Source organism: Nothobranchius furzeri, chromosome 16 (genome assembly GCF_043380555.1).
Source record: "Nothobranchius furzeri strain GRZ-AD chromosome 16, NfurGRZ-RIMD1, whole genome shotgun sequence".
NCBI classification, from domain to species: Eukaryota; Metazoa; Chordata; class Actinopteri; order Cyprinodontiformes; family Nothobranchiidae; genus Nothobranchius; species Nothobranchius furzeri.
This window is the reverse complement of record NC_091756.1, coordinates 46,953,562-46,980,364: the sequence shown is the minus strand read 5'-3', so window position 1 is coordinate 46,980,364 and position 26,803 is coordinate 46,953,562. Positions and strand designations below refer to the sequence as shown.

Genomic DNA, 26,803 nt, shown 5'->3' with positions numbered 1-26,803 from the left:
ATTCGCTCATGTGTGTTTTGATTTGTGACTTTTGTTTGTTGCGGGCTATAGCATGCGTTTAATGTCGCGGGGATTGCAGAGGTGCTGTCTGGAGTGAGTTTGGCAATATGCGCCGCTGGGATTTGATCTCCACCCGACAGGCTGATGGAATATAGTCCGGTTTGTCCCAGTTTGCTTGCTTCCTGGTCCAGCCCCGTGAAGAAGAAACTCATCCTGATCAGCATCATGTTTTTAGTCTGGGTCTGCATGCTGTACTCCTGCGTGGGTTACTGCTCCACCGTACCCAGCCTGGTGGCGGACACCTACCGGGGCAAGGACACCGGTCCGGGTCAGGCGGTGAGCCGGAGGACAGAGAGCAGCAGGGTGGACCTGGTGTCCAGGCTGCTGGCCAAGCCTCAGCCCTGGGAGGATGTGGAGAGCGACTACGAGGAGGCGTCCGTCCGAACCGGAGAGAACAGAGACCTGCTGGACACTGACCGGGACGAGTGGGACAAGAAAGCACCGGATCCCGGCACCATGTCCAGCTTCTCCAACGGCTCCGGGAGCAAGAAGCTGCCGCAAGCGATCATCATCGGGGTGAAGAAAGGAGGAACGCGGGCTCTGCTGGAGTTCCTGCGGGTCCATCCGGACATCAGAGCCGTGGGAGCGGAACCGCACTTCTTCGACCGCAACTATCAGAACGGACTGGACTGGTACAGGTAAGGAGACGGTGACCTCTATGGCTGCATGCAAAAACTGTAGGACTTTAAATATCTCACTGGGAATTAATTCATTCTACTCGGGGAACTTTATTTATTTGTTTGTTTGTTTGTTTAAACAGCTGTGCGAACCAGCCTAATAATTTAATAAATTACACATTTAGGATCCCAAAATTATGTTTCAGAGGAAAAAATAAAACTCCAAAACAATTTAACAGATTTCCCTGCCAGTTTCCGGCTGAACAAATGCATTTATTTGTTTGTTTGTTTGTTCGTTAACTTACTGCTCTCTGATCAGCCGCTTTAACTCATAAACTGGTTTGCGCTCCGGCCTGATGCTCGGTGCCGCCCGGCCATGCTGGTTCTGCGACGCGCAGTGATCTCTGTTGGACGCAGCGCAAAACTGCACCTCCAGTCTAGGTGGTCAAAGCAAACAACTTAAAACATAAAAAAGGATTTGTCTTATTGCACAATGTTGTTTGTTAAATCAAGTTGAATAAATAGTCATACAAAATCCAGGCCCCCGTTCTGCATGAGCTTACAGAGCAATAACATGGTTTTGATTTCAATCGGATCTATGAATTTTATCTAATATTACAGCATTTCTTAATTTGAGGGGTTGCTTTGAGTTGCGGGTTTTCAAAAGCCGGTCACGTTAAGACAAGAGGATTTACAAGACAAAAGTTTTGTAAAACAAATCCTGTAATTGATTTCAGAAGCCCCCAAACTCATTTATTCAGCTCATTTAGTGTCTTCAGATCTGAGTAAAAGGGGCTCTTGAGTCTCATCATGGCTCTAATTCAACCACACATTATTAAAATCACACAGTAACCAGAGTTTTACACCAATTCTTCCATTTTATTAGGGTTTGATTCAATTTTCTTTTATGACCTGATTTTGCAGCACAATTATGGTTAAATTACAGCTTTAAAGAACACACAGCCGGTGTTAAACTGCTTCCTGTCAGTTAAATGTTACTACTTTATTTAAGTTATAATGTGAAACAGTTTAAGATCTTTAACACTTTGAAATTTAAATGGCGGATTTTCAGTTTTAATAGGTCCGATTATTGCACTAAACATGCAGAATAAGGGAGGAATGTCTCAGCAGTGTTTCTCCAAATGGAGAGAAAGGGTGCAGATCATTTTAAAAATGTTCCCATTTCCTTTTGTGACACGAATTTTGTTTTAATTATTAGAGTTTGAATGCAGTTACCAACTTTCCCCCAGCCGCCCTGCCCTTTGCAATGATCTTGTGAAGTCCTGACTCAAGGTTTACAACCTTTAAAAGTAGCCAATATTTAAGAAAACAGAAATGTGGTAGGATGGTTTGTGTTTAAGAAAACGCAATGAAATTAATGTTTGGTAAAAGTTCAGTTAAAAAGGGTTTAATTGTGGAGGAGTTGCATTAAAAATTCCTCCTGCAGTTAGGGGGAAAAAGTGACTCTTTTTCTGGAGAGCGAGGAATGACCAGAGAAAGGAAATCATACTTTATTCAGTACTGAGTCTCCTAATGGTCCCATTAGGACCAGATACAGGAGACGACTTCAGGGAGAGAACTGGAATTTTCCAGACTTGGGGGGGAAATAAAAAGCAGGAATCAGTTCTGATCATGGTCATTTTCTGGAGACAGTTGGAGATGTTTGTGTTTGAATCTGAAACTGTAGGAAGCAAGAAGAGAGTAGCAGGAAGTGGAGATGGAGAAACTTGTTGTGGAAGTCAACTCAAAACTTGATTCACATGTTTGAGGAGGTGCACATTTTAACAGTGAGGACATGCATGAACTGGCCTAAAGGAACCACACACACACACACACACACACACACACACACACACACACACACACACACACACACACACACACACACACACACACAGTGGGAGTCAGAGCTGAAAGACTGACTGTGTGACTGAACGTGAACATTGATCCATTATTTTGCGTTTGCACCATTTCATCTAAAACAATGAAACTATTTTTTTTTACCAAAAATACTTTGGTAAGTCCTAAAACTTCAAAATAAAAGTGTGGAAAAAACAAGGGAAAACAAGAAGACATGAGTGAAAGATCAAAGCCAAAGATGGTTATTAATTGAAATAACATGGCAGATTTGGGGTCATGCATTTGTCCATTTTTAGTTAATCTGGTTTAATTTGTCTCTGCTAAACCAGCTGAAAGTTTCCCCAAACAAGATCTTATTTTCTCCACTCCCAACTCTTGTTGACTACTCCATCAGTCCCGTTACTTTGTTCACACGCCATGTATCCACGTGGGCTCTGATGGGGCTTTCATATGGAACTGCTGTATTGTGGTTTTGCCGTCGTGTCGCGGGCTCTGGTCTTTGCTTGGCGTCGGGGTCCGGGCAGACGCCGACGCTCCTCCCTGCAGCTCACTGTTAAACCATAAGCGGTGCACATGTCAGGGAGTGGACTCCATACGCAGTAGTGGAATTAGTTTTATACCAGGGTGGTGTTATGTTTGATTTGGTATGAAGTCGAGTTTTGCTGGAAGGTTTTTGCTTCTAATCTTGTTTTTAAGTTAAATGTGTGGTTAAAAAGTTTGGACTTATTTGTGCAAAAATAATAAAAATTTGTTTTTAATTAATTTTTTTTAGTGAATTGACAAATAAAAACAACATGTTGTTCATGTTCTATCCACATGACTAATCAAGCAAGTGGATAATTGAGTTGGTGCCAACATGGGTTTTAGATGGGTTCTAGATTCTTATTCTAATTGGGTTTGACCACTTTTATAGTGTTCTGGTGATTTTACCGGGATACATGTAATAAAACTAACCATCAGTTTTAATCACCACTAAACATTTCAATCATGCCATTGGCTGTAAACTGATGCCTGTAATCTAATGAGAAAACGGTTATTTAAAGCAAACCATTTTCAAAGTTAATACTTTAAAATTTACAATGAGCTTTGTTAGAGATCACAATAAATGGTCTAGTGTGCCCTGCAGAGAGAAACCTCTTGTTTCATTTGGTGCTCTTATTGTGACGAGTCCAGTGGTCCTGGTGAGCTTTCAGCTGAAGAGGAAAAATAAATGCAGGGTGTTTCCCAACTCGGTGAGAGATCATGAATAAAATATCTATAGTGAATAAGTCGTTATCAGGTTATGATTTATATTTCTCTCTCTGTATTCGAGAAGCTGCAACTCTGGCTCCAGTTATCCATGAGACTGGTGGGGCAGGATGTCTCTCTGGCCAACCTGTGTATCCTAACTGTGGTAAAACACTCACAAAGCAGCACTAAAGTGCTACAAAAGGACAAGTAGAGCATTGTTGGGATGGGGGTTCCCTTAACGTTGGGGGAGAAAAAAAATCCCGTTCCACTATCAGACTCTGAAGTCTGAGCTTTTTGAAAGCCGTTATCTGTCTCCACCCCCGCCGTTCATCCTTTAGCCGGAGTCAGGCTGCAGCTCCTGGCCATGTCCAGGACAGTTCTGGATGGGTGCACGTCCTTTTATCTGCTCGCCACAGGAGCACTCCTGTTTCCACATGTAGGTGACCCACCCCGCTCTGTTTTGCTGCTGACCTCGCCCTGCTTCCTTCCTCTCAGAGGCCACCTGGTTCTATAGAGCACCACTGAAAGGCATCAAGCCAACAAAATGTCTATAGCTGCTGTTTTCACACATTGTGGAAAGGTTGTGGGTACACACACTGTGTGGTTTGGGCATGCTCAGCTGGGAAACCACAAATAATCTTCAATCACAAAAGATGGTGCCACTTGGACAGCAAACACAAATGTCACAGAGGCCTGACTCCTCTGGGATAGTTGCTGGTATTGATTGGTTAGGCCTGATTGGAGGTAATGTATAGAGATGGGTTAAGGGCCTTTGTCTGGGGTTGGACCCTCGTCTGGTTGCTGACCGTCTTTGTATCGACCATCTACGGAGGAAGCCACAGGCTCCTCTGTGATTTGGAGTTTTGGCGGGACAACTTTTAAACCTCTGCAGAGTTTTGAAATGAGAATGCTTTAGGGATGAACTGGGACAGAACGAGCAGCGAATGTTTGAGTGTTTAGATATTTTGGCCCCTTGATTGTTTCCTGATTCCTGGAACTCCTGGAGGACTGAGGACCCAGCCAGCCAACCGTCCAGCTGACAGCAGGTTCACATCCTCAAATCCTCAGTCACACAAAAACATCACTGTGCCTCTTCCAGTTACTCCCACAGAACTCTCCAACCCTCCCCTCACCGAGCCGTTTTCCACTCTCCAGCTGTGCGCTTGTGTCACCAATGAGTAAGAATAGTGTCACATGTTGTGTCGAGTTTGTTCGTTCCTGGGCGGGGCACGCTGCAGGCCTCACTGATCCCCGCTTTTGGCCAGCAGAGAAGGACAGAGGCCCTCTTTCCCTGCTGCCTAAGCTGGTATGGCCTATTTGAGAACAAACCGGGGGAGGTAGAGAAGCAGAAAAAAGGGGGCAGCTTTCATCCCTACATTACATCCAGTTAATAGTGAAAGGAGAGACCTGTGGAGAGGGGAGTGGCAGCGCTTCCCCGACCCCAGTCCCGTTGGTGTCCAGTGACAAGAACCTCCCGCTGAAGCCACGGATAAAAGAACAGGAAGTATCTGTCAAAGTGTGAAGTGTGTTTGTGCTCATTTCGTGTGTTCTCCACCTCAAGTGAGCTCAAAGAGCTCTAACGAAGTAGCTTTGGACAAGCGTTCCCTCTGTTTGTTGTGTTTGTGTTGGCTCCATTTTTAACAAGGTGATCATTTGGATGTTACACATGTCAGAGCAGAACCAGACACCCTCGCTCTGATGTAAAATAAACACCCATTGGTTCATTAGAGACCTGTCAAGAATCTGATGGGTTTTGTTAGTAAAGACACATAAGTTAGACGAGTCCTTGTCGCTTTTCTGGGAAAAAAAACAAACAAACAAAAGAAACGGACGCATAGTTAAAAATGATGACTGTGAAACTGTGAAGCTGCACTTGTCCCAGGTAGACGGTCCCAGTGGTAACCATTAGAGCACTGGAGAGTGTTGCTGCCTATGGGAGAAAGGACACACACACACACACACTGAACAAGAGCGACCGATGTCCCCCGAGGTTTCCATTAGCCTGGCAGTAAAAGAGCAGAGCTCATTAGAGGCCCCGAGTCGTCTCTCCAACCCGGCTGCTCGACACTAGTCACTCTCTCCATTTAGATAAAAGTGCCGTTGGGTTTCTCGCATAAGAGCTGTAAAAACACTTTGGCTTCAGCTGAGACGACCTCACCACACTCGTTTTCAGGCCAATTATTGTGCACCATGAGTGGTTAGTCTTATTTAAAAGTTTGTGATCAGCAAGGAGTCCTGGAAACTCCATCTTTGACTCAACAATGTTAACGTTATTGTCATTAAACCAATATTAAATCTAGGTCCTCGCATTTACCTCTGATGAATCTTTTATTTAGACTTGATACTTTTTTAATGCAAGAAAATAAAAGTTGGGGGTAAATTAGTCGTTTAAATTTAAAATAAAGCATTTTTCAGCCCCCCCCCCCCCCAAATCACTGAGCCGTGCCATAAATAGAACATTATAAAGTGTGCTGTTAAGTTTCAGAGGCAAGACTTTGATGCATTACTGAATGTCAGCAAAAGTCAAACACTAACCAAACAAGGATGGATGGATGGGTCAAGGCATCTTCCCTCTGGGGAAATGACAGTGATCCATTTTATGCCAACCGGTGATCGGTTTCCCAGAGCTGCAGAGGAAAGCAAATGTTGAGCCAGAGTCCTGCAAATATGAGCACTTCTTCGGGGTGGAGGGAGGGGAACTAAAGTTCACTCACAAGTGCTTATCTAGTGCACACACACACACACGCACGCACACACACACACACACACACACACACATACACACTAGTTGTGTAAAATCACCCGAAGATGGAACACAAATTTTGCACATTTGCTGACCTGATTTTTTTTTTTTTTTTTCTATCGTTGTTCTACCACTGACCAGTCCAGTATGGGAAATGCCCAGTATGCCAGATGGCCAGTCCACCCCTGCCTGGTCACTGCTCGTTCCTTAATATGATGCAACGGTACCCCCCCCCCCCCCCAAAAAAAAAAAAAAAAACTTACAAGAGACTGGAGACCACAGCAGATGTATTGATTAATCAAGTGAACCACACATTAAAACCTGCTCATTCCAATTTATAATACGCCCTCTAGTGGACAATTTGAGTTCTTTAGCGGCAAGATCCAATTTTATTCCTGTTGATTAAAATATTTAAAGAATAACTTTTGTAGTCAACCCACTTTCCTGTTGTAACTGTTCCACATTGGCAATATAAAGAAAATAAAACAAATTTCATTAGTTAGCAATTGAGAGTTGATCACAACATCAATCATTCAGAACTTGGAAATGGTTTGATCACTTAATTTTGACTTTGATTTTAAAGGGATACTTTGCAACTTCATATTTTTAAATAATTTTCTTGTGCAAGTATGTGCTAAAATGACCCTTTACATAATTAATGAAAAGCCACCCAGCCCCTATCGCCTCCTGTGGCCAGAATATTCCACTTGCATCGTCATATTTGCCAGTGTGATCTGTTGGACATACCCGGCGCTGCAGTCTGGTACAGTATTCATATAGAAAGCACAAGTAAACATTGTAACTAAGCAGAAAACAACCAAAAAAATGTGTTAAACTGATGAACAAATAAAGAAATGTGACTTTTTAGGGAAGGCAGTTTTATTTGTATAGCAGATTTCATACACAGAGGCAAATCAACGTGTAATTTCAAAGGATACACGTTCAAATTTAAAGAAAAATGTAGGTTTACAAAAAAAATGCAACTTCTCTTTAAGTGTCTGAAAGCAGATGGTTAATCATAAGAATTCAAAAGAACTAATTATATGTTGGCTTGACTTCAGAAGCCTGAACCTACAGCTACAGTCTTGGTAATGAAAGTAGAATAGCACACCTGACACAAGAAGAAACTCTGTGAGTGACATACATTAGAGAGGAAATCCCCTCCGTCTCTGTCTCTCTCACACACACACACACACACACACACACACACACACACACCTCTTGTCGTTCACCTGTCTTCAAAAAGGTGTGCATGCGGTTACGGCTGACAGCCAATTCAAACAGGATGCAAAGCTGCTCGCTCGCTGCCTCTGTCTCCGTGTATCTTGGGAGTGGGGGATGGTGGCATGTATGTTCTCCTGAAGTCTGTTTCATCTTTTATTCATCCGTGCTGTAGATGGATCAAGGAGTCCTCCTGGTGCATGTCAAGTGTCAGAAAATCAGTCAGAATGGCTGATTCATCCCACACAAAGTGCTCACCCACACCCGTGTCCTCACCTGCAGCTTCCTCTTCCTGTTTGCCCTTATTGTTTCTTTTTTTTTTTAAGATTCTTTCACGGTTCGTTGGTTTATTGCGTCCTAGTTGTCAGCCACCATGATGCTGATAGAGTGGTGGAATGTGTGGCTAGTTTCAGGCTAACACCTTCAGTAAACATGCCGAGCAAACACAGTGATTAGAGAGGATTACTAGTGCAAAACAAATTCTGGGTTCTGTCACCAAGTGCTGGATCCTAGCATTGAGGGACTTCGGGTACCATGTCAGACATAGTGGGGAGGTGTGTGTTAAGTGTCACTGATGCGATGCAATCTGTCGTTATTGTTGTTTTTATTATTGTTATTATGAAACAAATGAAAAACAAACCTTAAAGAAAAAATGGACAGCACTTCAGAAGAATGCTGTTTCCCAAACCGGTGAGAGGACTGGAGGTGCTAGTGATATTTTCTGCTCTTCACTAAATCCACTGTTTTATTTATGCCACATGGTGGGCTCCCTCGCTTCACTGCAGAGTTATTAACACTCAGTAATTCCAGGCAGCCGTCTAAGACTTGCAGAGGCCCGGGTGTGCTTCCAGCCCTGAAAGATCCTTGTGGCTCCACACATTCTCGCGCAGCTCCTCCTGAAGGAGCCAAATGGCAGCAGATATACTTAAAAAGACATTTCTGTGCAGGAAAATAGATAGTTGCTTACAAAATTGAAGAATTTGTGCTGCCTATCACGACCGCGATAATGTCAGGGAGGAATGTCTCGACCTCATTTAAAGGAGTAACGGTGTGGGGTGCTGGTTGGGTTTCTGTTTATTCATTCTGTTTTACTCGTGTCTGATGTTGCCCCTAAACCAGGCTGGACAGAACCCAAAACCAGGCTGGATGGTGTGTTACCACAAGGCCTGACTCCTCATCTTTTTAGCTTGTTGATTCATTGTTTCTATCACTCATGCTTTCTCTCACTTACACTCTTACACACACAAACAAAAGCCAGAGGTTTACTGGGCTACAACTGTTGGCAACAAATTGCAAGCAACTTTCTTTAACTGCAAAGTACTGTTTAAAACCAGCAGTGTTTTGTAAAGAACCCAAGCCAGTAAGAGGAGCGACCCAGAACTTATTCCTTGTACCCCTAAGAAGCCACGGCATCTTTTTGTTTTACTTGAATATCGGATGAGTGAGAATGTAACTTGTGTGTTTGGGAAATGGGCTCCAGTAACCAATTTTTATCACAGGATGTCATTCTTACTTCATTTTTACATAATGCACCTTTAAAGAAGTTTCTAATATGTCTCAAAATATTTGGCTCTCCTCATGTGAGCCTCAGAGACTTATTTTTTTCTCATGTTGCTTGAATTTTGAACATCTTCAAAAACTTCCCAACTCTGTTCTTCTCAGATAGTAGTCACAGAATGATCGTGGCCAACTTGTCTGTAGTTAATTTTCATCAGTTAGAAGTGAGAGAAATGTTAACTACCTGTAAACACAAAAATGCTAGTACGTTTGTGAATTTTCATGTAAAATTGCATCAAATAATTTAGAATTTTTGTGTTTGACCGGGTCAAATGTTCTCAATCACGTCTCATTTGAACCTATAGTTGCCCCACATTTCTTGCACTTTGAGACTTCAAAACTAAATTGGGAATAGTTCCAGATAAATCCAATAACTCAGCTGCAATTTTTAGAGAAAATTTGCCTCTCAAACCTTTTCCCAAGTGGCCCAAAAGCAAGGCCCTGCAACACACACAACATAAAATCCCTCATGAACACTTTGAGACATTTTAGAAGAGGTTTGAGATAGCTTTGAGAGAAGTTGATCTGTTATAGAACCAGAAGGCCATTGATTGGAGCCTGTAATTCACTTTGCTGTGACTGTTGGCAGCAAATTGAGAAGAGCATTCATCACACTCAAAACATTTGTGACTGTTCTCAAGTTGCTTGTATGAGTTGCATGGTCTTGCTCCCGTGTCGCTGCAATTTTAAACATGTTTGAAAAATGTATGGGACACATTTCTTCTTGAAATGGTCTCAAATGTTGCAGGTGTTTTGAATCAGGATTGAACCCATGTCAGTCCTAAATGAAAACCTTTTGAGGGATAGAAAAATAAAATGGTGTTACCTCCTTACCTTCCTAGCATAGCCAGGACGTAACAATGGAGAAAATTGGAAAAAAGTTCTCGCAAACTCAGACATAATTAATCATCATCATTAAATTGCGCCAAGGTTGCCTTTTCTTTGCTATCTTTTTATATGTGACCCAAACATACATAAAAGTTCATGCAAAATTCATACGAAGCTATTTTTTTTATTTTCATTTATTTACAATAAAAACAAAATAAAAAAGGTTAACTAGGGCGACGGTGGCACAGGAGTTAAGTGCTCGCCTCGCAATCGGAAGGTTGCAGGTTCGAGACCCGCTCAGTCTGTCACTGTTGTTGTGTCCTTGGGCAAGACACTTAACCCAAGTTGCCTGCTGGTGGTGGTCGGAGGGACCGGTGGCGCCAGTGCTCGGCAGCCTCGCCTCTGTCAGTGCGCCCCAGGGCAGCTGTGGCTACATTGTAGCTCATCCCCACCAGTGTGTGAATGTGTGTGTGAATGGGTGAATGACTGATTGTGTTGTAAAGCGCCTTGGGGGGTCCCAGGACTCTAGAAGGCGCTATATCAAATACAGGCCATTTACCATTTACCATTTAAAATAACAATGAAAAAGGAACAGAAAGAAGTAAAGACTTATAGTATCTGTCCCCTTTAACTAAAATAAATACTATTAATAACAAAGTAATTTTAACTCAGAACGAAGAGGTTTCTGGCCTGGTCAGGGCCGGATTATCATTGCAACCCCCCCACCCCCTACCCGGCCTTCCCCAACATTACTATCACCCAGTAGCACTTTTTAGACATTTCATAACATTGTCAATATTAAAAATCGCTTGCAAATTCAAATTCAATTCAAAAATACTTTATTAACCCCAGAGGGGAATTGATGTTGATACAAAAGCATTTACCTCCAGGTCAAAATAGCTTTGTAACCTAATCAAAAACACTTATACCTGATGATTTTCCTGTTGTGCCTCACTCGTATATCTTTATTCCTCTGTCCTCTCTCTTTTCTCCTCGTTTTCTGTCTCTCTTCCTCACAGTGCTCCTGTCTTATCTTCTGTCTGTACTAACAAAAATGTTTCTAATCTGTGGGACAGTGGGGACAAGAGTCTGCTGTAAAAGAGATCCCACTGTCAAAGTACAACAGAAAGTAATGCAGGACTATTTAAAAGATTATACAGTTATTGAAAAGTTTGCAAAGAAGAAATATCTGCATGTTTTTGTTTGTCTCCTGTTTCCTTCCTCCTCCTGTCTCCTTCCTCCTCTTGACTCCTGTCTCCTTCCTCTTGACTTCTCTCATTCCTCCTCTTGTGTCCTGTCTCCTTCCACTTGTCGCCTGTCTCCTTACTCCTCTTTTTGTCTCCTCTTGTTGGTCTCCTCTCTTCCCTTCAGAAAAACTGCTTTCTGGCCTTTCTATTAGTAAATTCATTTACAACGTCATCAAAGTCCAGATTCCTGACAAGCTGAGATTCAATAGCCATCAGTGATAGTGCACTGAGGGGCTGTTGAGTTTGTGTTGTTCTCAGTTCATTTTTTACTCTTGCCATTTGCGAAAATGATCGTGCCCCTTCACAATTTGTTACTGGTAGCATTAGAAAAATCCGCAGGGCCACAAACACATTAGGGAAGATTGACTGTAGACAATTTTTTTAGCCCGAAAACGATCCTGGTACTGCTTATATTAAATTATCTATGTGGACTCTCTGGGGATTATTTTGAGCGGAGAGGTGCAAAGCTCTGATCGTTGATGCGCTCCAGACAGATGTGTCCTGAGCACGGCCGCAGTAACACTGTCAAAGTGTTGCCACCTCAAATACAAATTTAACACGCGATCGTTCATGTCTGCTCATATCCTTTCATGCTTTCTGTCTTTTATTTGTGTCTGATGCGTTTCGCTGCTACGGACAGGGGTGGACATTAACTTCAAAACCAACCGGCCAGCCGGGCCGGTAACTCTGAATATTTACCGGCCCCGCCAAGAATCTACCGGCCCCGCAGGTCAGCTGCCAAAACGAGTCAAAATAACAACTGAACCGTTTTAAATGTAATAAACCTTTATTTTGTTCACATTCACAAACATAATAACGTATTCAAGTTTGAATTTGTTTGTTCCCTCAAAAAAACTCGATTTTGCCGTCTATACATCCGGCATACAACGCAGTACATCACCTCCTCTGCTTTGCTGTACTCGAGCCATTGACTGTGTTTGAGATGAGCCAGTTCTGCGCAGATTAGACCAGCAGTGATCGGCGAGCAGTGCATGCCGGTTAGATTTGTGTCCAACTTGACGCTGACTTGCTCTGACGTCATGCATACGTAGGCAACGATAACCTTGTGAGATCAAGGCAGCTGCAGATTTTGGAGCAAGGCGCTGCAGTTGCTCTCCCTCGGCTGCAAAACCTAGGGGATGACAGGAAACGCCTGGCTCTCACCTGATCTAAGATCTGATTGGTTCATATTTTGATCCAAACATCCGGTGGTAGAACATGAAATGTTAGTTGTTCACATGTATTCTGTAGATCACGTTACGTTGATGATAACTATATAGGCCATAAAGAGGAATGTGTTTTGTTTTCTTTTGTCACGTTTCCTATGAGCACACTGAAGCTACAGCTGCTAACCTTTACTTATTATTACAGTCATGTCTTCATATACAATATATGATATCCACAAGCACGTGAGGATGTGTTTCAGCTGCTAACAGGCACCAGAATTAAAATTGAAAAGTGAACAAGTGTGAACGCCAACGCGATATCTTCAGCCATCGTCACCCCCGAGCTACACATGCAGGGAAATCCAAGAGATTCAACTGGCAGAAACAACTGGTTCACACCATAGGCTTTCTCTCTCTCTCTCTCTCTCTCTGTCTCTTTCTCTGTCTCTCTCTCTGTCTCTCTCTCTGTCTCTCTCTCTGTCTCTCTCTCTGTCTCTCTCTCTGTCTCTCTCTCTGTCTCTCTCTCTCTCTCTCTCTCTCTCTCTCTCTCTCTCTCGCACGCACGCACACGTAGAGGAAAAGAGCTGAGAAAAGGCAGAGAGGAAATGGAGGACACCAAGTAGTTGAAAGAAAAACTACAGCTGAGCCGAGGCACGCCTCGAAAGGGGCGCGTCACTCTGATCTGAACTGAGGAGCGGCGAGCAGCAGCCGGATTTCGTGAGCGATTCACTTCGGGCGCTTCCGCGGCCGGTGTGTCCCCGGCAAAATGCCGGCTTTCAGCCACTCCCCCTGCTGCTTCCGTCTGCTCTCGTCCGTTTTCCAGGCGAGCCGCTGCTCAACTCGAACACGGCCATTCTCTGCGCCTCCCGTCTTCTTTAAACCGCCAAGAATCATTCCACCTACGCACACGCTTCTCTGCTTCATACCGTTTCGAACTGTCTCGCTTCTCCTCACCAGTTTTAAAGCGTTTTGCCGGAGATTTCATCAAGAAATCCAGTCCCTGTGGTGGCGCGATTTTCCTGCGTGCTTGTGTGTTTCTAGCGTGGTTCCACTTCGTCTTTAAAAGTGAACTTATAGTTCACGTCACTATAACTAGAATCGTGCAGTACGTACACGAATTGTACAAGTGCAGTACGTGGCTAGAGGCGCGCACGTTCACGCACGCTAAACGAAAACGGCGGCTTCCTACAGGGCGGGGCCATGATGTAGGTGAAAGCCGGTGTTTAAATGACAAATAAGGCTTGGGCGCCACCCGGGCGGTAAGTCGTCAAGTATTTACCGCCCGACGAGAAAATTTAGCGCCATTGGCGCTCGGGCGCTTTAAAGGTCCACCCCTGTGCGGAGCGAGCACATCACCTGTTTCATCCTCCGGTGATTTCACAGCACTGGTGTGGCCAGCGCGCAGCTCGCACTCCGCTATTTTTGCGGTCGGTAGATTTTTTAGAACTACAGTTCAAAGGTAACTCATGAGGTGAATATATTTGAAGCCAGGTAGCAGTGTTTCTTCAGGATTTGGAGGAAATGCAGGAAGATAAACAGACAGGACAGAAAAATAGTCAAATAAAAAACAAGTTCGTTTTTGTACCTGGTAGCAACAAACGGACACCACTGAAGGTAATCAGAAGTGAGGAACAGAAAATGAAATGATTCTTTCAATGTTTAGATCAGCAGGAACTCTGAGAGGCTGCAGGCGCATCAGTGAGTTTGCGGCCGCTGTGCTAGGTGAGGGGGGAGAGGGCTGAAGCAGGCAGTAAAGATGCAAAACTACCGTTGTTAAAAGAAATGTGTGTTAACTTAGAAAATTCGGGCGCAAGTTTAATTACTTGTTAACATTTTTCTCCAACGTTAAGACTGCTGCTCATGTGGGCCCCCTTGTGGCTGTGAGCCCCTGGGCCTGTGCCCAGTTTGCCCATATTATAATCCAGCCTTGTGCCTGGTTTGTTTAACTACAGTTGGCAATTTCCAACTCCTCTATACTACACAACTGTATAAATTAATAATTTCATGTTTAATATGTTTTTTGAAGATATATATTGTTTTAGTATTTTTAATGTCTGTTCTTAATTCATTCCACTTTTTGACACCAAATATTGAGAAACAACGTTCCTTTATGTTTATCCTATGCTTTGGTATCATGTATATTTTGTATTCTTTCAAATCATAGATGCTCTTTCCTTAAATTTGTAATTAAATTTGCTGGAAGGTGCTTTTCGTCCACTTTAAATATAATTTTCAAGATATGATAATCTACTAGTCGTATAATTTTAATATTTTTATTTTGATAAATAACTGGACAGATCTCTGTAACTGCTTTTTGTTATAATTCTTATTGCTTTTTTTTGTTGCACGATGTTAATTGGATGAGTGTAGGTTTTATAAGTTGTTCCCTAAATTTCACCACAGTAGTTCAAACTTCTGTGTGATTCCAATTGAAAAACTTCAATACTTTATTGCAATTTAATGTCTCCAAAAGTCTCATTATCTGACTTCTGACTCCCTGATTTCAGTGAAAAATGATGGACCGTTGAATCCAGTGGTTTAGTTTACTCGAAAGGTCAGCACATTCTCATGCTGCTCTGACGTCCTGCAGCTTCTTGAAGTTCAGGGGGTCTGGGGGTCTGCATTCATCAACCAGATCTGGACTTCAAGTCCAGCCTTGACGTGTCAAAATGTCAGCGAGTTGCTGTGCACTCTTGGGCCATTTCCTTCATACTCCAATCCTTTCACCTCCTCTGATAAACCCATTGGAATATGTTGACGTACAGCTAAACTAAAGACTGTACCACCCATTCTCAGTTTTAGGAGAACTGTATCAGCACCCGGAGTAGAAAATAGTCTGCTGAAGCTCCAGTCACACTGACATGCACTTTTGACAAGTAATCGGAGGACGACTTGAGCTGTCAGGCGGCTCTTCTCCCCGTAGCTGGGTGATATTTTCCATCCTATGCATCACCCCACCATCCATCTCTTAGTGCGTGATACTAGGCCAGCCTGAATTATTAATCCTTTTAGCAGACAGATGATTTGGGGGGGCTTCAGCTCAGCCACTCTCCTGAGTTTCCAGTGACACCTTTACTCAGTCAAGCATGTAAATTTGAAACCGCGGTCTGATCGGGTTGATGTGGCTGTAGCATCGCACGCAGGTGCTAAATATCCATGAAAACACAGAGGCGTATTAAATGGCAAGCGGAGAGGTACGCATGTCTTTCTTTTCAGCATCCAAAAACACGTCAGAACAAAACCATTGGCACATGTCCACACAGAGAACCCCGCACCCCCTGCATGTCTTTAACAACCACTCCTGCAAGTTCTCAGTTTAGAGACAATTCTGGTTGTTCTTAGCCAGGGTATGAACTGTCAGAAAACTTAAATGGCTGCATATGAACACCTGGACTTCACTTCAAGTATAGGAAAGACGACGCTCTTCTCTCTGTCTGCATCGGATTGGACCTGATGACTGCACCATAACCTGTTTTTATTCTTTGAATTCACAGCCAAATCCATGCTCTGTGGTTAGGTGTAATGTCAGACTCCAGGAACTTTGGAGTGTGTTTCAAAAGTCTGGCTTCTGTAAGAGCTTAGATGTGATTTAGAAAGTATTCACTGAGCTGACAGAGATGTTCATGCTTGGTTCTCTCTGCGTGAAGCATGTGTTTAACTTTATATAGCTGTGGCAAAGTGAATATTTTTTTCCACTTTTATTACTCTGTAAATAAATCACCTGCAACTTTTGTCCAGCAAGTTTGAAGCTAAGATCCTCTAGTGTTAAACGGTGGTCTTGTTTCAATTTTTACCAAATCTTTTGCAATATCATAAACTTTTCTGTAACCTGTTAGCTCTCAATATGTGCCGTGAATGACTCAGTTGCTGCTGTGTCTAATCCTTGCTCAGTTTCTACAAAATTGACAAAAGTATTGCAGATCTCATGTTCGTTAAAGAGACACTATGAAACTTTTTCATAATTTAAAATCATTTTCTTCAACTAGTGTGTGCTAAAATGCTCCTTTACAGGGTTAACAAAAGGCCACCCAGCCGTTATCGCCCACTGTGGCTAGAATATTCCACTTGCAACTTCAGAGCTGCCGGTCAGATCTGTTGCGAACATACCTGGCTCTGCATTCTGCCTCCAGCATGTTTCCTGCATGTTTTATACCATGAACTAGGGGTTGTACGAAATAGTCAACTAGTCGACTAGTCGACTTCACGGCTCTGTAGTGACTTTTTATGCCTGTCATCAACTAGTCGCTGTCACGTGATAATGACTGACAAGATGCAGTCCTCGGAAAAGACAGCAGGTGATGAGCCCCTGCGCGTCTGGATCGAGGCGGAGGCGACGCGCTGTGCGGTACTGACACCGGCGGTAAAACGGACATTTAACCAAACTGTGACCTTTTCCCTCTTGCAATTTAACCTTCCCCTCACCCCCATCCTAATCTTAACCAGTTTGTGCATGCAAAGCTCTGATCATTGACGTGCGCTCCAGACATTGCATCCTGAGCACCGCCAAATCAGGTGTCACCACCTCAAAAACAAATTAAACACGCGATCGTTCATGTCGGCTCATTTCCTTTCACGTTTTCTGTCTGTTACTTGTGCCTGATGCATTTCGCTGCTGCAGAGCGAGGCGCATCACCTGTTGTCCTCCGGTGACGCACCCCCAAGATTCCATTATCTCCACTCCGCTCCGCTCCGGCATGAACTCAGCAGCAAAAATGGTCCCGTTGTAGTCGGCCGGCAAGCAGCGGCACTCCGCTGTTTTTGCGGTCGGCAGATCTTTTAGAACTGCAGTTCAAAGGTAACTCATAAGGTGAATATATATGAACCCAGGTAGCAGTTTCTCTTTAGGATTGAGAGGAGATGCAGGAAGATAATAAACAGGCAGGACAGAAAAATAGTCAAATAAAAACAAGTTAGTTTTTGTACCTGGTGGTTGCAACAAACAGACACCACTGAAGGTAATCAGAAGTGAGGAACAGAAAATGAAATAATTATTTTAATGTTTAGAGCAGCAGGAACTCTGAGAGGCTGCAGGCGCATCAGTGAGTTTGCGGCTGCTGCGCAGCGGGAGGGGGGAGAGGACTGAAGCAGGAAGCAGAAACTACCGTTGTTAAAAGAGATGTGTTAACTTAGAAAATGTGGGCGCAATTTTAATTGTAAAAAACTCCAGCGAACCTACCGACCGACCGATCTAACAGGTAGGGTTGTATTGGTCACCTTCTGTCAAGAGTAGGGTTAGGGTTGTTGGGCTTGACTCTTAGTTAATTCTACACCAACATTTAGTCCAATATCTTTGAATTGGCAGTTCTAGTCACTTTTTGTTCACTGATTAGCTCTGGTGGCCATCTTGAATCTGATTACTCCAAATGTTTGTCTTTGGTAGAAGAGCATCCAATGATTAGTTTAATTAAAATGAGGGGTTCATAAGATGTTTAGCTAGCAGACCATTAAAAACATTCTTACTAAAGATGCACCAAAATGAAAATTCGTGGCCGAAACCAAAAAACAAAAATAAGGAAGCCAAGGCCGCATTAAGTTGCAATATTGCGTTAATGAGCCACAGCTGCAAATATAATCTCTCATTAAGTTATTACTTTACACCAGAAGATAGTGGAGATCTTCAAGCTGAGTTAAGCTTGGTTTATGCTTGACGCATTCACTTTCCGCGCGGTGATGCGGCTCGCGGATGGAACGCGCTTCACAACTCGCAGCGTTTACGGTTTGTGCGGCTCGTCTCTGCGGTGAGCCAATATTCTCCCAAACTGAACGGGGCAGCATGGAGCTCTACGGCATGCACCCAACACTACACCATAGTAGAAGTAGAAATCACTGTTTACAACATGGCATTTCAGCATTTTTAACAGCGTTCTCGTCTTTTCCGACAGTGCAAGCTATTTCTCTCCAAGAATTATTAACAACATGTTGATCACGGTGATCTCTGAGAGCTGAATCATACAAATGTCTGTATTTACGAACCTCTGCCGTGCCGGTCCGCCATGTTTTTCCGCGTCCGACCGTCCGCGTGGTTAGAAATTTTCTGAGGTGCGCGTTGCGGAAATCTTGGGCCGTGCGGAGACGCGGTGGAGGGGCGTGGTTGTTAAAATGACGCAAAATGACGCAACTTTTCCGCGCGGAGCCGTGCGGACCTCGCGGACGCGTCAAGCATAAACCAACCTTAACACTTTTGGATGTTTCTTTTCTGCAGAGCACACAGAGGGCAATTATCATTATATACTAGAGAGAAAAACTTACAATGCTGACAGGTCTGTTCATTGTTGACAAAGCTCTTTGGTTATGGCTGACTCTGATTCTGAAGAGGAATATTCACCCTCTGATGAAGATTTTCACTTGTCCAATGAGGAAGAAAGAGACTCTGCAGCAGCGTGCAGCAACAGAATGAGAGGAAACACACTTCACACACATGATCCAAAGTTTATTTCTCCATCTTCGTGATCGTGATGGGTCCAGAAAGATGGTAAAAGCACCGCTAGTAGTGACGGACGTAGCAGGAATGTAAAGGAATAAATGAAATGACGGGCAGACGTAGTAGATCTGAAACCGAAAGTAAAGTGTGTCACATTATCTATATGAATATTCCAGCATTTGTAATAGAACAGCATTACTAAAAGGGGAAACTTTACTTTTAAATTCAGTGTGAATAAACAACTTTCATGAAGCAAAGAGCAAGTTGTCACATGAGGGATGAAATAAAAACTGGGTCAGTGGGGTTCACCTGACAGCCTGTTTTGGTGATTTGGGTGTTTCTAACTAAGTTGTTACAAGAAAAGCATATTAGTTAGTGCAAACTAACTATAGTCTCAGATGTTTGTCATGTTCAAGATAAAAAAAAGATGGAATTCAGAAGAAATTTCACGTGAAAGAACAAGGAGTACTCTAGATCAATAAAGCCTGAAGCCCAAGTGTTTGCTGCATCAGCTCATGAGAAAAGCCACAGAGAAGAAAGAGTCCCTTTCATCATGTTTATCCTGATTTCCTCCCTCTTCTTGTGAAGTGTCACTTTGCTATCAAACTTCAAACCCTGACTCAAGAGGTCAAGATCAGAAGGTTAGAGACCGGAGCCTGTGGGTGAAATTAAAGGAAACTCTGTCTTTACCATAAAGTCCTGTTTTCTCATAGTGTTTGTTGTGACCAGTTAATTCATCCTGCTTCATTTACAGCACACTGTTGTTCTGGGTGGTGCTACCTCCCGTGAGAAGACGACCCTCACTCCAGGGTTGTAGAAATGGCTCCAGCAGTAAGTGCCTTTGAGCACAACAACCACGCCCTCCCTTTGCTGTTGGATGTCCTCTGATTTGTCTGCATTTAAATACACAAACCCTCATTTGAGATTCAAATGCTTTTCAACATCCAGACACACGAGACAATTGAAAACCTTTTGTATCAAACAGAAAAATCGACAAATAGCTTTTTGCTTTTGTCTATGAACAAACTAGTTGTTTTGTCTGATGCTGTGGCACAGGCATCTCGTGGCAGCCCGTTATCATCAAGTCAAACGTGACAGGAGGGAGGCAGAGGCATTAGATGGAAATAAGTCGTTTCCTGCCTCCCGTTTAGCTCCCGATGGGATGGGGACTCTGAAGCACAGGCCAAAGGGCCACTCCGCTGCTGCTTGACAAGGGGCCTCTGCTTTCTGTCTTATCGCTGATTCTGGCATCTCTTTCAACTTGTGGCCAAAAATACACCTATTGCACCCAGAGGAGTGTCTTTGCATCATGGTATTAGACATTTACAGAATAGTTTTCCCACACTAGTCATTAAAGGATGCACCAGAGTAGGGTGGTGTTTGCAGGATAATTCTGGCACACGCTTCGCTCAAGAGCTCTCCAAAAGGATAGAGAAGTGATCCACTCATCTCCATCCTTCTCTACCCTACCCCCCCATCCCCGCCCCTCTGCCCTGACCACTGCCCCGCTCACCCCTCCTGCTTAAGGACAATGGTCCTCTTTGAAAGAAAAGCAGGAAGAAAGGGGAGCCTGGTGTCACAGAATTGCCTGTTTGCTGATGGAATCTTTAAAAGCAGCACCTCATAAATCAAAAAGAAACATAATAGTCATTGTTTCTCCAAGCGCTTCTTGTTCCAATGAAATTTCCCTCCTTTTTTTTAGGGAGGCTTCTTTGGCAGCAAGAGTGGGCAAAGTCAGAGGTGGTGATTTTTTTTATTAGGGGGTCCTTTTCTTGTTGTTTTGGCGCATTTTAGGGGTTTCTTCGCCACTTTCTTTCTCCCTCGCTGTCAGACCATCTCCTTGTTTTATGCCTTTGCAACCCCCAACACTTGATTTTTAAAGAAAAAGCATTCCCTGAGCTTGGATCAGCATAATCTGTCACTATGCACATTGTAACTCGGGACTCCACCCTATCTCCACGCTGCATTGTCATGTTGAAATCGGATTAAACGCAGAGCCATTTGCCTTCTCGGTTCGGATTCTTTTTGTACGTTGGCACAAGGAACGACTAAAAGCTTGCAAGCAATATTACCATTGTGCATCAAGAGAATGACAAATTGCATGCAGTATGTGTCAAAAATGTTTGGTTTGCGCACCTTGATGTGCTGTAAAAACCGTTTGAAGTTGTCACTTTTTATGCATTCTTTGCTTTTTTTTATCTCCAGAAGTGGTTTGCCAGATCCGTCATGCATCTGCATAAAACCACATGATGTATCTGCTTTTATTTCAATGGGCTATTAATGGGCTTCTGGAGACAGCCTTGCACTCCCTCCGTTTGCTCCATTCATCTCTCGGACGTGTCGGCAATCAAGCTGATGTAATCATAATTAGATCATTGGGGTGGCATTGGGATTACCCAAATCTGCCAATTCCATTTCCATAAGGTGTTTTATTGTTACCTAACATTACGTTTGGACAGTTTCTGTGTGCCGCATTTCACAAGCAGGCACTTGCACGCATGCATTCACAGTGAGTTGATGTTCTATGAATAAGCCATGAGCCAAATGGACATGAACTCGATTCCAGGTCTTATGGTGTGTTTGAAAGCTGAGTCTCTGGGGAATGGCTATAGAAAACTGGATGCACAGGAAATGTCAGTCTTTTAGCTTTCAGGTTGTAAACACATTGTGTAGATTGCAAGAGATTTCAGTGGGATCTGCTGCTACAACATTGTCAGTGTTCAAGCCTTAACAACAAAGAGAGGCTTCAGGACATAACGGGCATCTTATCTGTGATACTGTCTACACTGATAGATGGATGCTCTGTTATCTCTGCCTTCCTGTATGTTTGTTGGTCCATGTATGTTTTTTTGAATGAGTTTTTTCAAGTTGGCGAAATACTCATTATTTTTATCACACACCATTGAATTGTAAATGGTGCACAGTAATGTTTTTGCCTGTGCATGCAAATTATTGGATAGATTGGAATGAAGCTCACGGAGTGTAATCACCAGATGTACATCTATGACTCGATTACTTTTAGAATTAACCCTGGTCTTCCAGTGCCAATGGCCATTAGATTTTAATTGTTCCCCTGCTCCAACACACCTGGTGCAATGGCTGAATTACCTGTTCAGCAGGTAATCAAATGCTGCAGAAGCCATTTAATTTAACCTACTGATTTAAAATCAGGCTTATTGGAGCAAGAAAACAACTAAAGTGGTAAATGGCTTTATATATAGCATTTATATAGCATCTTCTTGGGTCCTATAAACCCCCAAGGTACTTTAAAACACAGTCATTGACTATGTTTACATGCAGCCAATATCCGGGTTATGATCGGGTTAAGGTCGGTATTCGGGTTTCTGAGTTGATCAGAATAACCCGTTTACAAGCATAAATAGAAAGAGTTATCTCTAACTTGCATAACCCGATTTAAATGCGGACGTTGGGGTAGCGTCAGGACGTATGGACTACATCCAGACGCAATATGCGTCATTTCTGGTTCTTCTTGTTCCGGTATCCGTAAAAACAACATGTTTCACAGTTCGGAAGAGATAGTGACCGCGTTTGTTTGCGCTTTAGTTTCCTCGTCACTCCAAAATTGTGGTGCTGTGCCTTCCTCGTCACTCCAAAAGTGTGGTGCTGTGCCTTTCTCGTCACTCCAAAAGTGTGGTGCTGTGCCGCGACTCGCCATGTTGCTCCCAACTTGTTGTTTACTTCCGGTGTTCTGGCGCATACAAGACCTCTCGCTACTCAAAAGACCAAGATTCCTTGCGAACAGAGCATGCGCAAAACACACGCTTTGGCATTTACACGACCAAACATTCGGGTTAGAAAAGGGTTACCCCAGGTATAGTAACCGGGTTCTTAAAAACCTGGTTATGAGCATATCCGGGTTTTTGGCTGTGTTCACATGGACCTGCGGAACTGGGTTATTGTGAATATTCGGGTTTTAAAAGGGTTACTGGCTGCATGTAAACGCACTGATTCAGCCACACACACACACATTCACACACTGATGGTGAGCCACAGCTGCCCTGGGGTGCACTGACAGAGGTGAGGCTGCCCTACACAAGTGCCACTGGTCCCTACAACCACCACCCTAAGGCAAAGTGGGTTAAGTGTCTTTTCCAAGGACGCAACATTTGAGACAGACTGAGCGGGTCTCGAACCTACATCCCTCCGGTTATTACTGCCACCATCTGGATAGGGGCACTTGAGGACTAGGGTTGAGTTCCCTTGTAGGAGCTAATAGACCTAGGAAACCTTCTCAGTGGAGATAACTCAGTTTAATACAAACTGAACAAAAATCTGGCAAGGCGGAAGTTAAGGGTAACCCATGACACTCAACAGATTGTTGTTACAGATTCCATTAGAGAGTCTGTGGGAGTCAACTCAACTTTACATGGCTGCCATAGCCCATCTACCGCTTTCAAACAAAAAAAATGTATTCACTTAAGTTTTACAGAGACTAAGCTACAATTTTATTCACTTGTAGTTATTTCCGTTCTGACAGATCATTTTATTGTTTTATTGTTTATTAGGTTATTTTCAAACTCAGGCATGTAAGGCAGCAGGTGATATTAATTCCTTCAAGAAATGCTAAACCTCTTAATTTTTATGAATCTTACGAGAGCATTGAAATAAATAGTATCTGCTTGCTTGCTGTGAGTTCTGCTGACAGTTACCTGCCATATTCTCAAATTACACAGAGTTTGCATGAAGAAGCCCAAAGGGTAAAGTCTGATTGACGTCTGAACGAATCATAAGTATCTGTTCGGGGTGTGTGTGTGTGTGTGCGCGTGTGCGTGCAATAACAGCTTTCATAGAACAGTCATATATAGTTTGAGGCACTTCTGTGTGTCAAAAGCCAAAAAACATTGGATCACATGTAGCCCACACAGGCTGGGTTTCTTCCTGGTCTGGGGTCTACAGAGGGGAAGGTGATACCCCTCTCGATGCCACTCAGACTGCTCTTATCACCTCTACCATATTAAAGCTTCTACAGTTTGCCACCATTACTGAAATTTAATGCTGAGAGAACAGAACATATCCACTTCTCCCTAAAGTGCCACTTAATTATGTCTGAACTTCGAATGAGGGCCATTGCCAGCCAAGCCCTCTTTATTCAAGAGATTTTAACAAGTCCTGTCCTCTCTGAGTGTGTATTTTTTCTTTGTGGGTCCATTTTTTGGGGAGGAGCACCAAGGCCCATGCCTGAGTTAGTGGAGCAGATTGGGTGTTATAAAAAGAGAGAAGAGGTTTTTGATTTAGTCTGACCACTTTTGAACACAACATCCAGTGAGGTCTGAGGAAAGCCAAACTCTGGGGAAAAAACTCAGAGTAAAATTTAGACACACTGTCAAATGTATTCCTAACAACCATGCCTGAAAGGTTATAATCACTGAAACGGTAGAGGCCTTAGGTGAGGAAACTTGTTAAACCCTAACATGGGTGAATTAAAGCCTCACCGGGTTTGATTGTACTGTAAATATTGGTTTTCTGTGTTTTGTCGGAAGTCTGATAACTTCTGAGCTTGTTGATGTTGGAGAGCTGCCTGCACTAATAGGTTTTCAGCCCTATAATAAAGCTAAACAGGCTCAGTAAATTATTGATTGCAGAACACAGGACACTTCTTCAACCTGATTACATTATGCAGGACTTGTCTCCATGTTTACCCTCTCCTAACCTTTTTTGTGTGTCTTCTCTCCTCTTAATTCTTCAGGGATCTGATGCCGAAGACCCTAGAGGGCCAGATCACCATGGAGAAAACCCCCAGCTACTTTGTGACCCGAGAAGCTCCAGCAAGGATATCGGCCATGTCCCGGGACACCAAAGTGATCGTGGTAGTGAGGGACCCCGTCACCAGAGCTATCTCAGACTACACACAGACGCTGTCTAAGAAGCCCGATATTCCTTCATTTGAGAGCCTCACCTTCAAAAACAGGACTACAGGTCTCATCGACACCTCTTGGAGCGCCATCCAGATTGGCATCTATGCCAAACACCTGGACAACTGGCTGCAGTACTTCCCCATGGACCAGATCCTTTTTGTGAGCGGTGAGCGTTTGATCAGCGACCCAGCTGGTGAGCTGGGCCGGGTCCAGGACTTCTTAGGCCTCAAGAGGATCATTACAGACAAACACTTTTACTTCAACCAGACAAAAGGATTCCCGTGCCTCAAGAAAGCAGAGGGAAGCAGCAAACCCCACTGCTTGGGAAAAACCAAAGGGCGAACCCATCCGAACATTGATCCAGAGGTGGTGCAGAGGCTACGGGACTTCTATAGACCCTTCAACATGAAGTTCTACCAGATGACGGGACATAACTTTGGCTGGGATTGAAGTAGAAGTTGTGAAAGACATTATTTGTTATTTTTATTTTTTCTTTCTATGTAATTCATTGGCAAAAAAAGTGGATATATTGCTATATATATGTAAAATGTACAGAAATCTATTTTATAATAATTTATTTTTATTTCTTAGCAATTAATTCACTAAGCTGCCTAACCAGATTTGTACATAACTTCTGTTACAAGTTTTATTTTTAACATTCCTCATCTTAGGTTTGAATGTTTATTATTATGTTGCTGTTGTTCTGGAAACTCAGTGGAATTATTGGTGCTGCATATTTCAGAGTGTAGGGAGGACCGTAGTAAAATCTGGGCTGAATGATGGAGCAGCACCATCATACGGGTACAGAGCTCTTACAGAGAAGTGGAGGACACCAATCCACGAGCATCATCTTCTACCTTCATCCTCACGTTTAAGCTCATTTATACAATCCACTTTTCATGCATTGGCACTTGTCTGAGCAGCAAACATCACATCCCATTCCACTCAATAACTGCTTGATCAATAAGCCTAATTGATACTCATTGTGTCACTCACTCTTAAAGTATACAGCTGCCCTTTCATTCTCAGCTCCCGCTGCCTGCTCTAATGAACTACCCATCCATCAAACGTTAAATCTCATCTCGGCTACATCAGACCCCATGTTAGCATTATGCTAATCGGGTAAAGGTAATCTTCGGATCAATAAATCCCTAGCTTTCTAACTTCCTTCATTAGAAACGGAGCTGGTTCAAAGCCAAACTCTTGCCCTACCCATTCAGTTCAAAGGTCACACAGAGTCTCAATCAAATTTGTTTGAGAGATATTTGATTTGGAGGGGAGCAAAGCTGAGTCGAGTTTTGAAGGGAGACTGTGTGCCTTGTTTTTGCTAAAAGATGGAGAACCTTTTTTTTTTGTGGTGCTGCAGAAGCAGATCTGCCATGCATCTTGCATAATGACGGAGAACAACATCAACTAGGTTTTGCCTGACTGAAACGGCAGTTTTTCCAAACAGAAAAGCCCTCATCGCTGATCACGGACAGAAGGGATCAAAGGAACGGGAAGGGTTTCTAACCTCTGATGTCATCAGAAAATCTCCTGTGCCATCATGCGTGGCCTAAATACTTTATGCCTTATCCACCTTTGTCGTCCTCAAATTTCTCCTCTCAACACCAAATCTTAAATCTCGACTTGTTGCCAAAAAATATTTTTTGAGTTAATATCAAGTTTCTGTTTGTTTTTCCCTGAGTTGGCCCATGGTTGCTCCTCTTTCTACTTGAATTCTTGATATGCAAGAAGATATGTGGTTATCAGTCTTTGAAGCGAAGTATCTGCAAAACTATGCTATGCATGTTTCGTGTGTTGGCCATTATGTACATGCAGGCATAATGGAAATGGATTGTCAACATCCAGAGAAGAGTCTTATGTGCTTAAGTGAAGCCCTGACTGAATGTACACAAGCTATGCTCACAGAGGTCCTCAGATCTGTCGTAAAAAGGTTAAATGACCACTTGGTGACAAGTTTAGCTTGTTCATCTG

At 43.2% G+C, this 26,803-nt stretch overlaps 1 protein-coding gene across 1 annotated transcript; it reads left to right on the top strand.

Moving 5' to 3' along the window:
* On the top strand, positions 1–25,423 carry hs3st3b1b (heparan sulfate (glucosamine) 3-O-sulfotransferase 3B1b). Its single transcript, XM_015962800.3, has 2 exons — positions 1–698; positions 24,658–25,423. The coding sequence occupies exons 1-2, from the start codon at positions 145–147 to the stop codon at positions 25,274–25,276; spliced, it is 1,173 nt and encodes a 390-aa protein (XP_015818286.3). The 5' UTR covers positions 1–144; the 3' UTR covers positions 25,277–25,423.
* Positions 25,424–26,803: the final 1,380 nt, after the last annotated feature.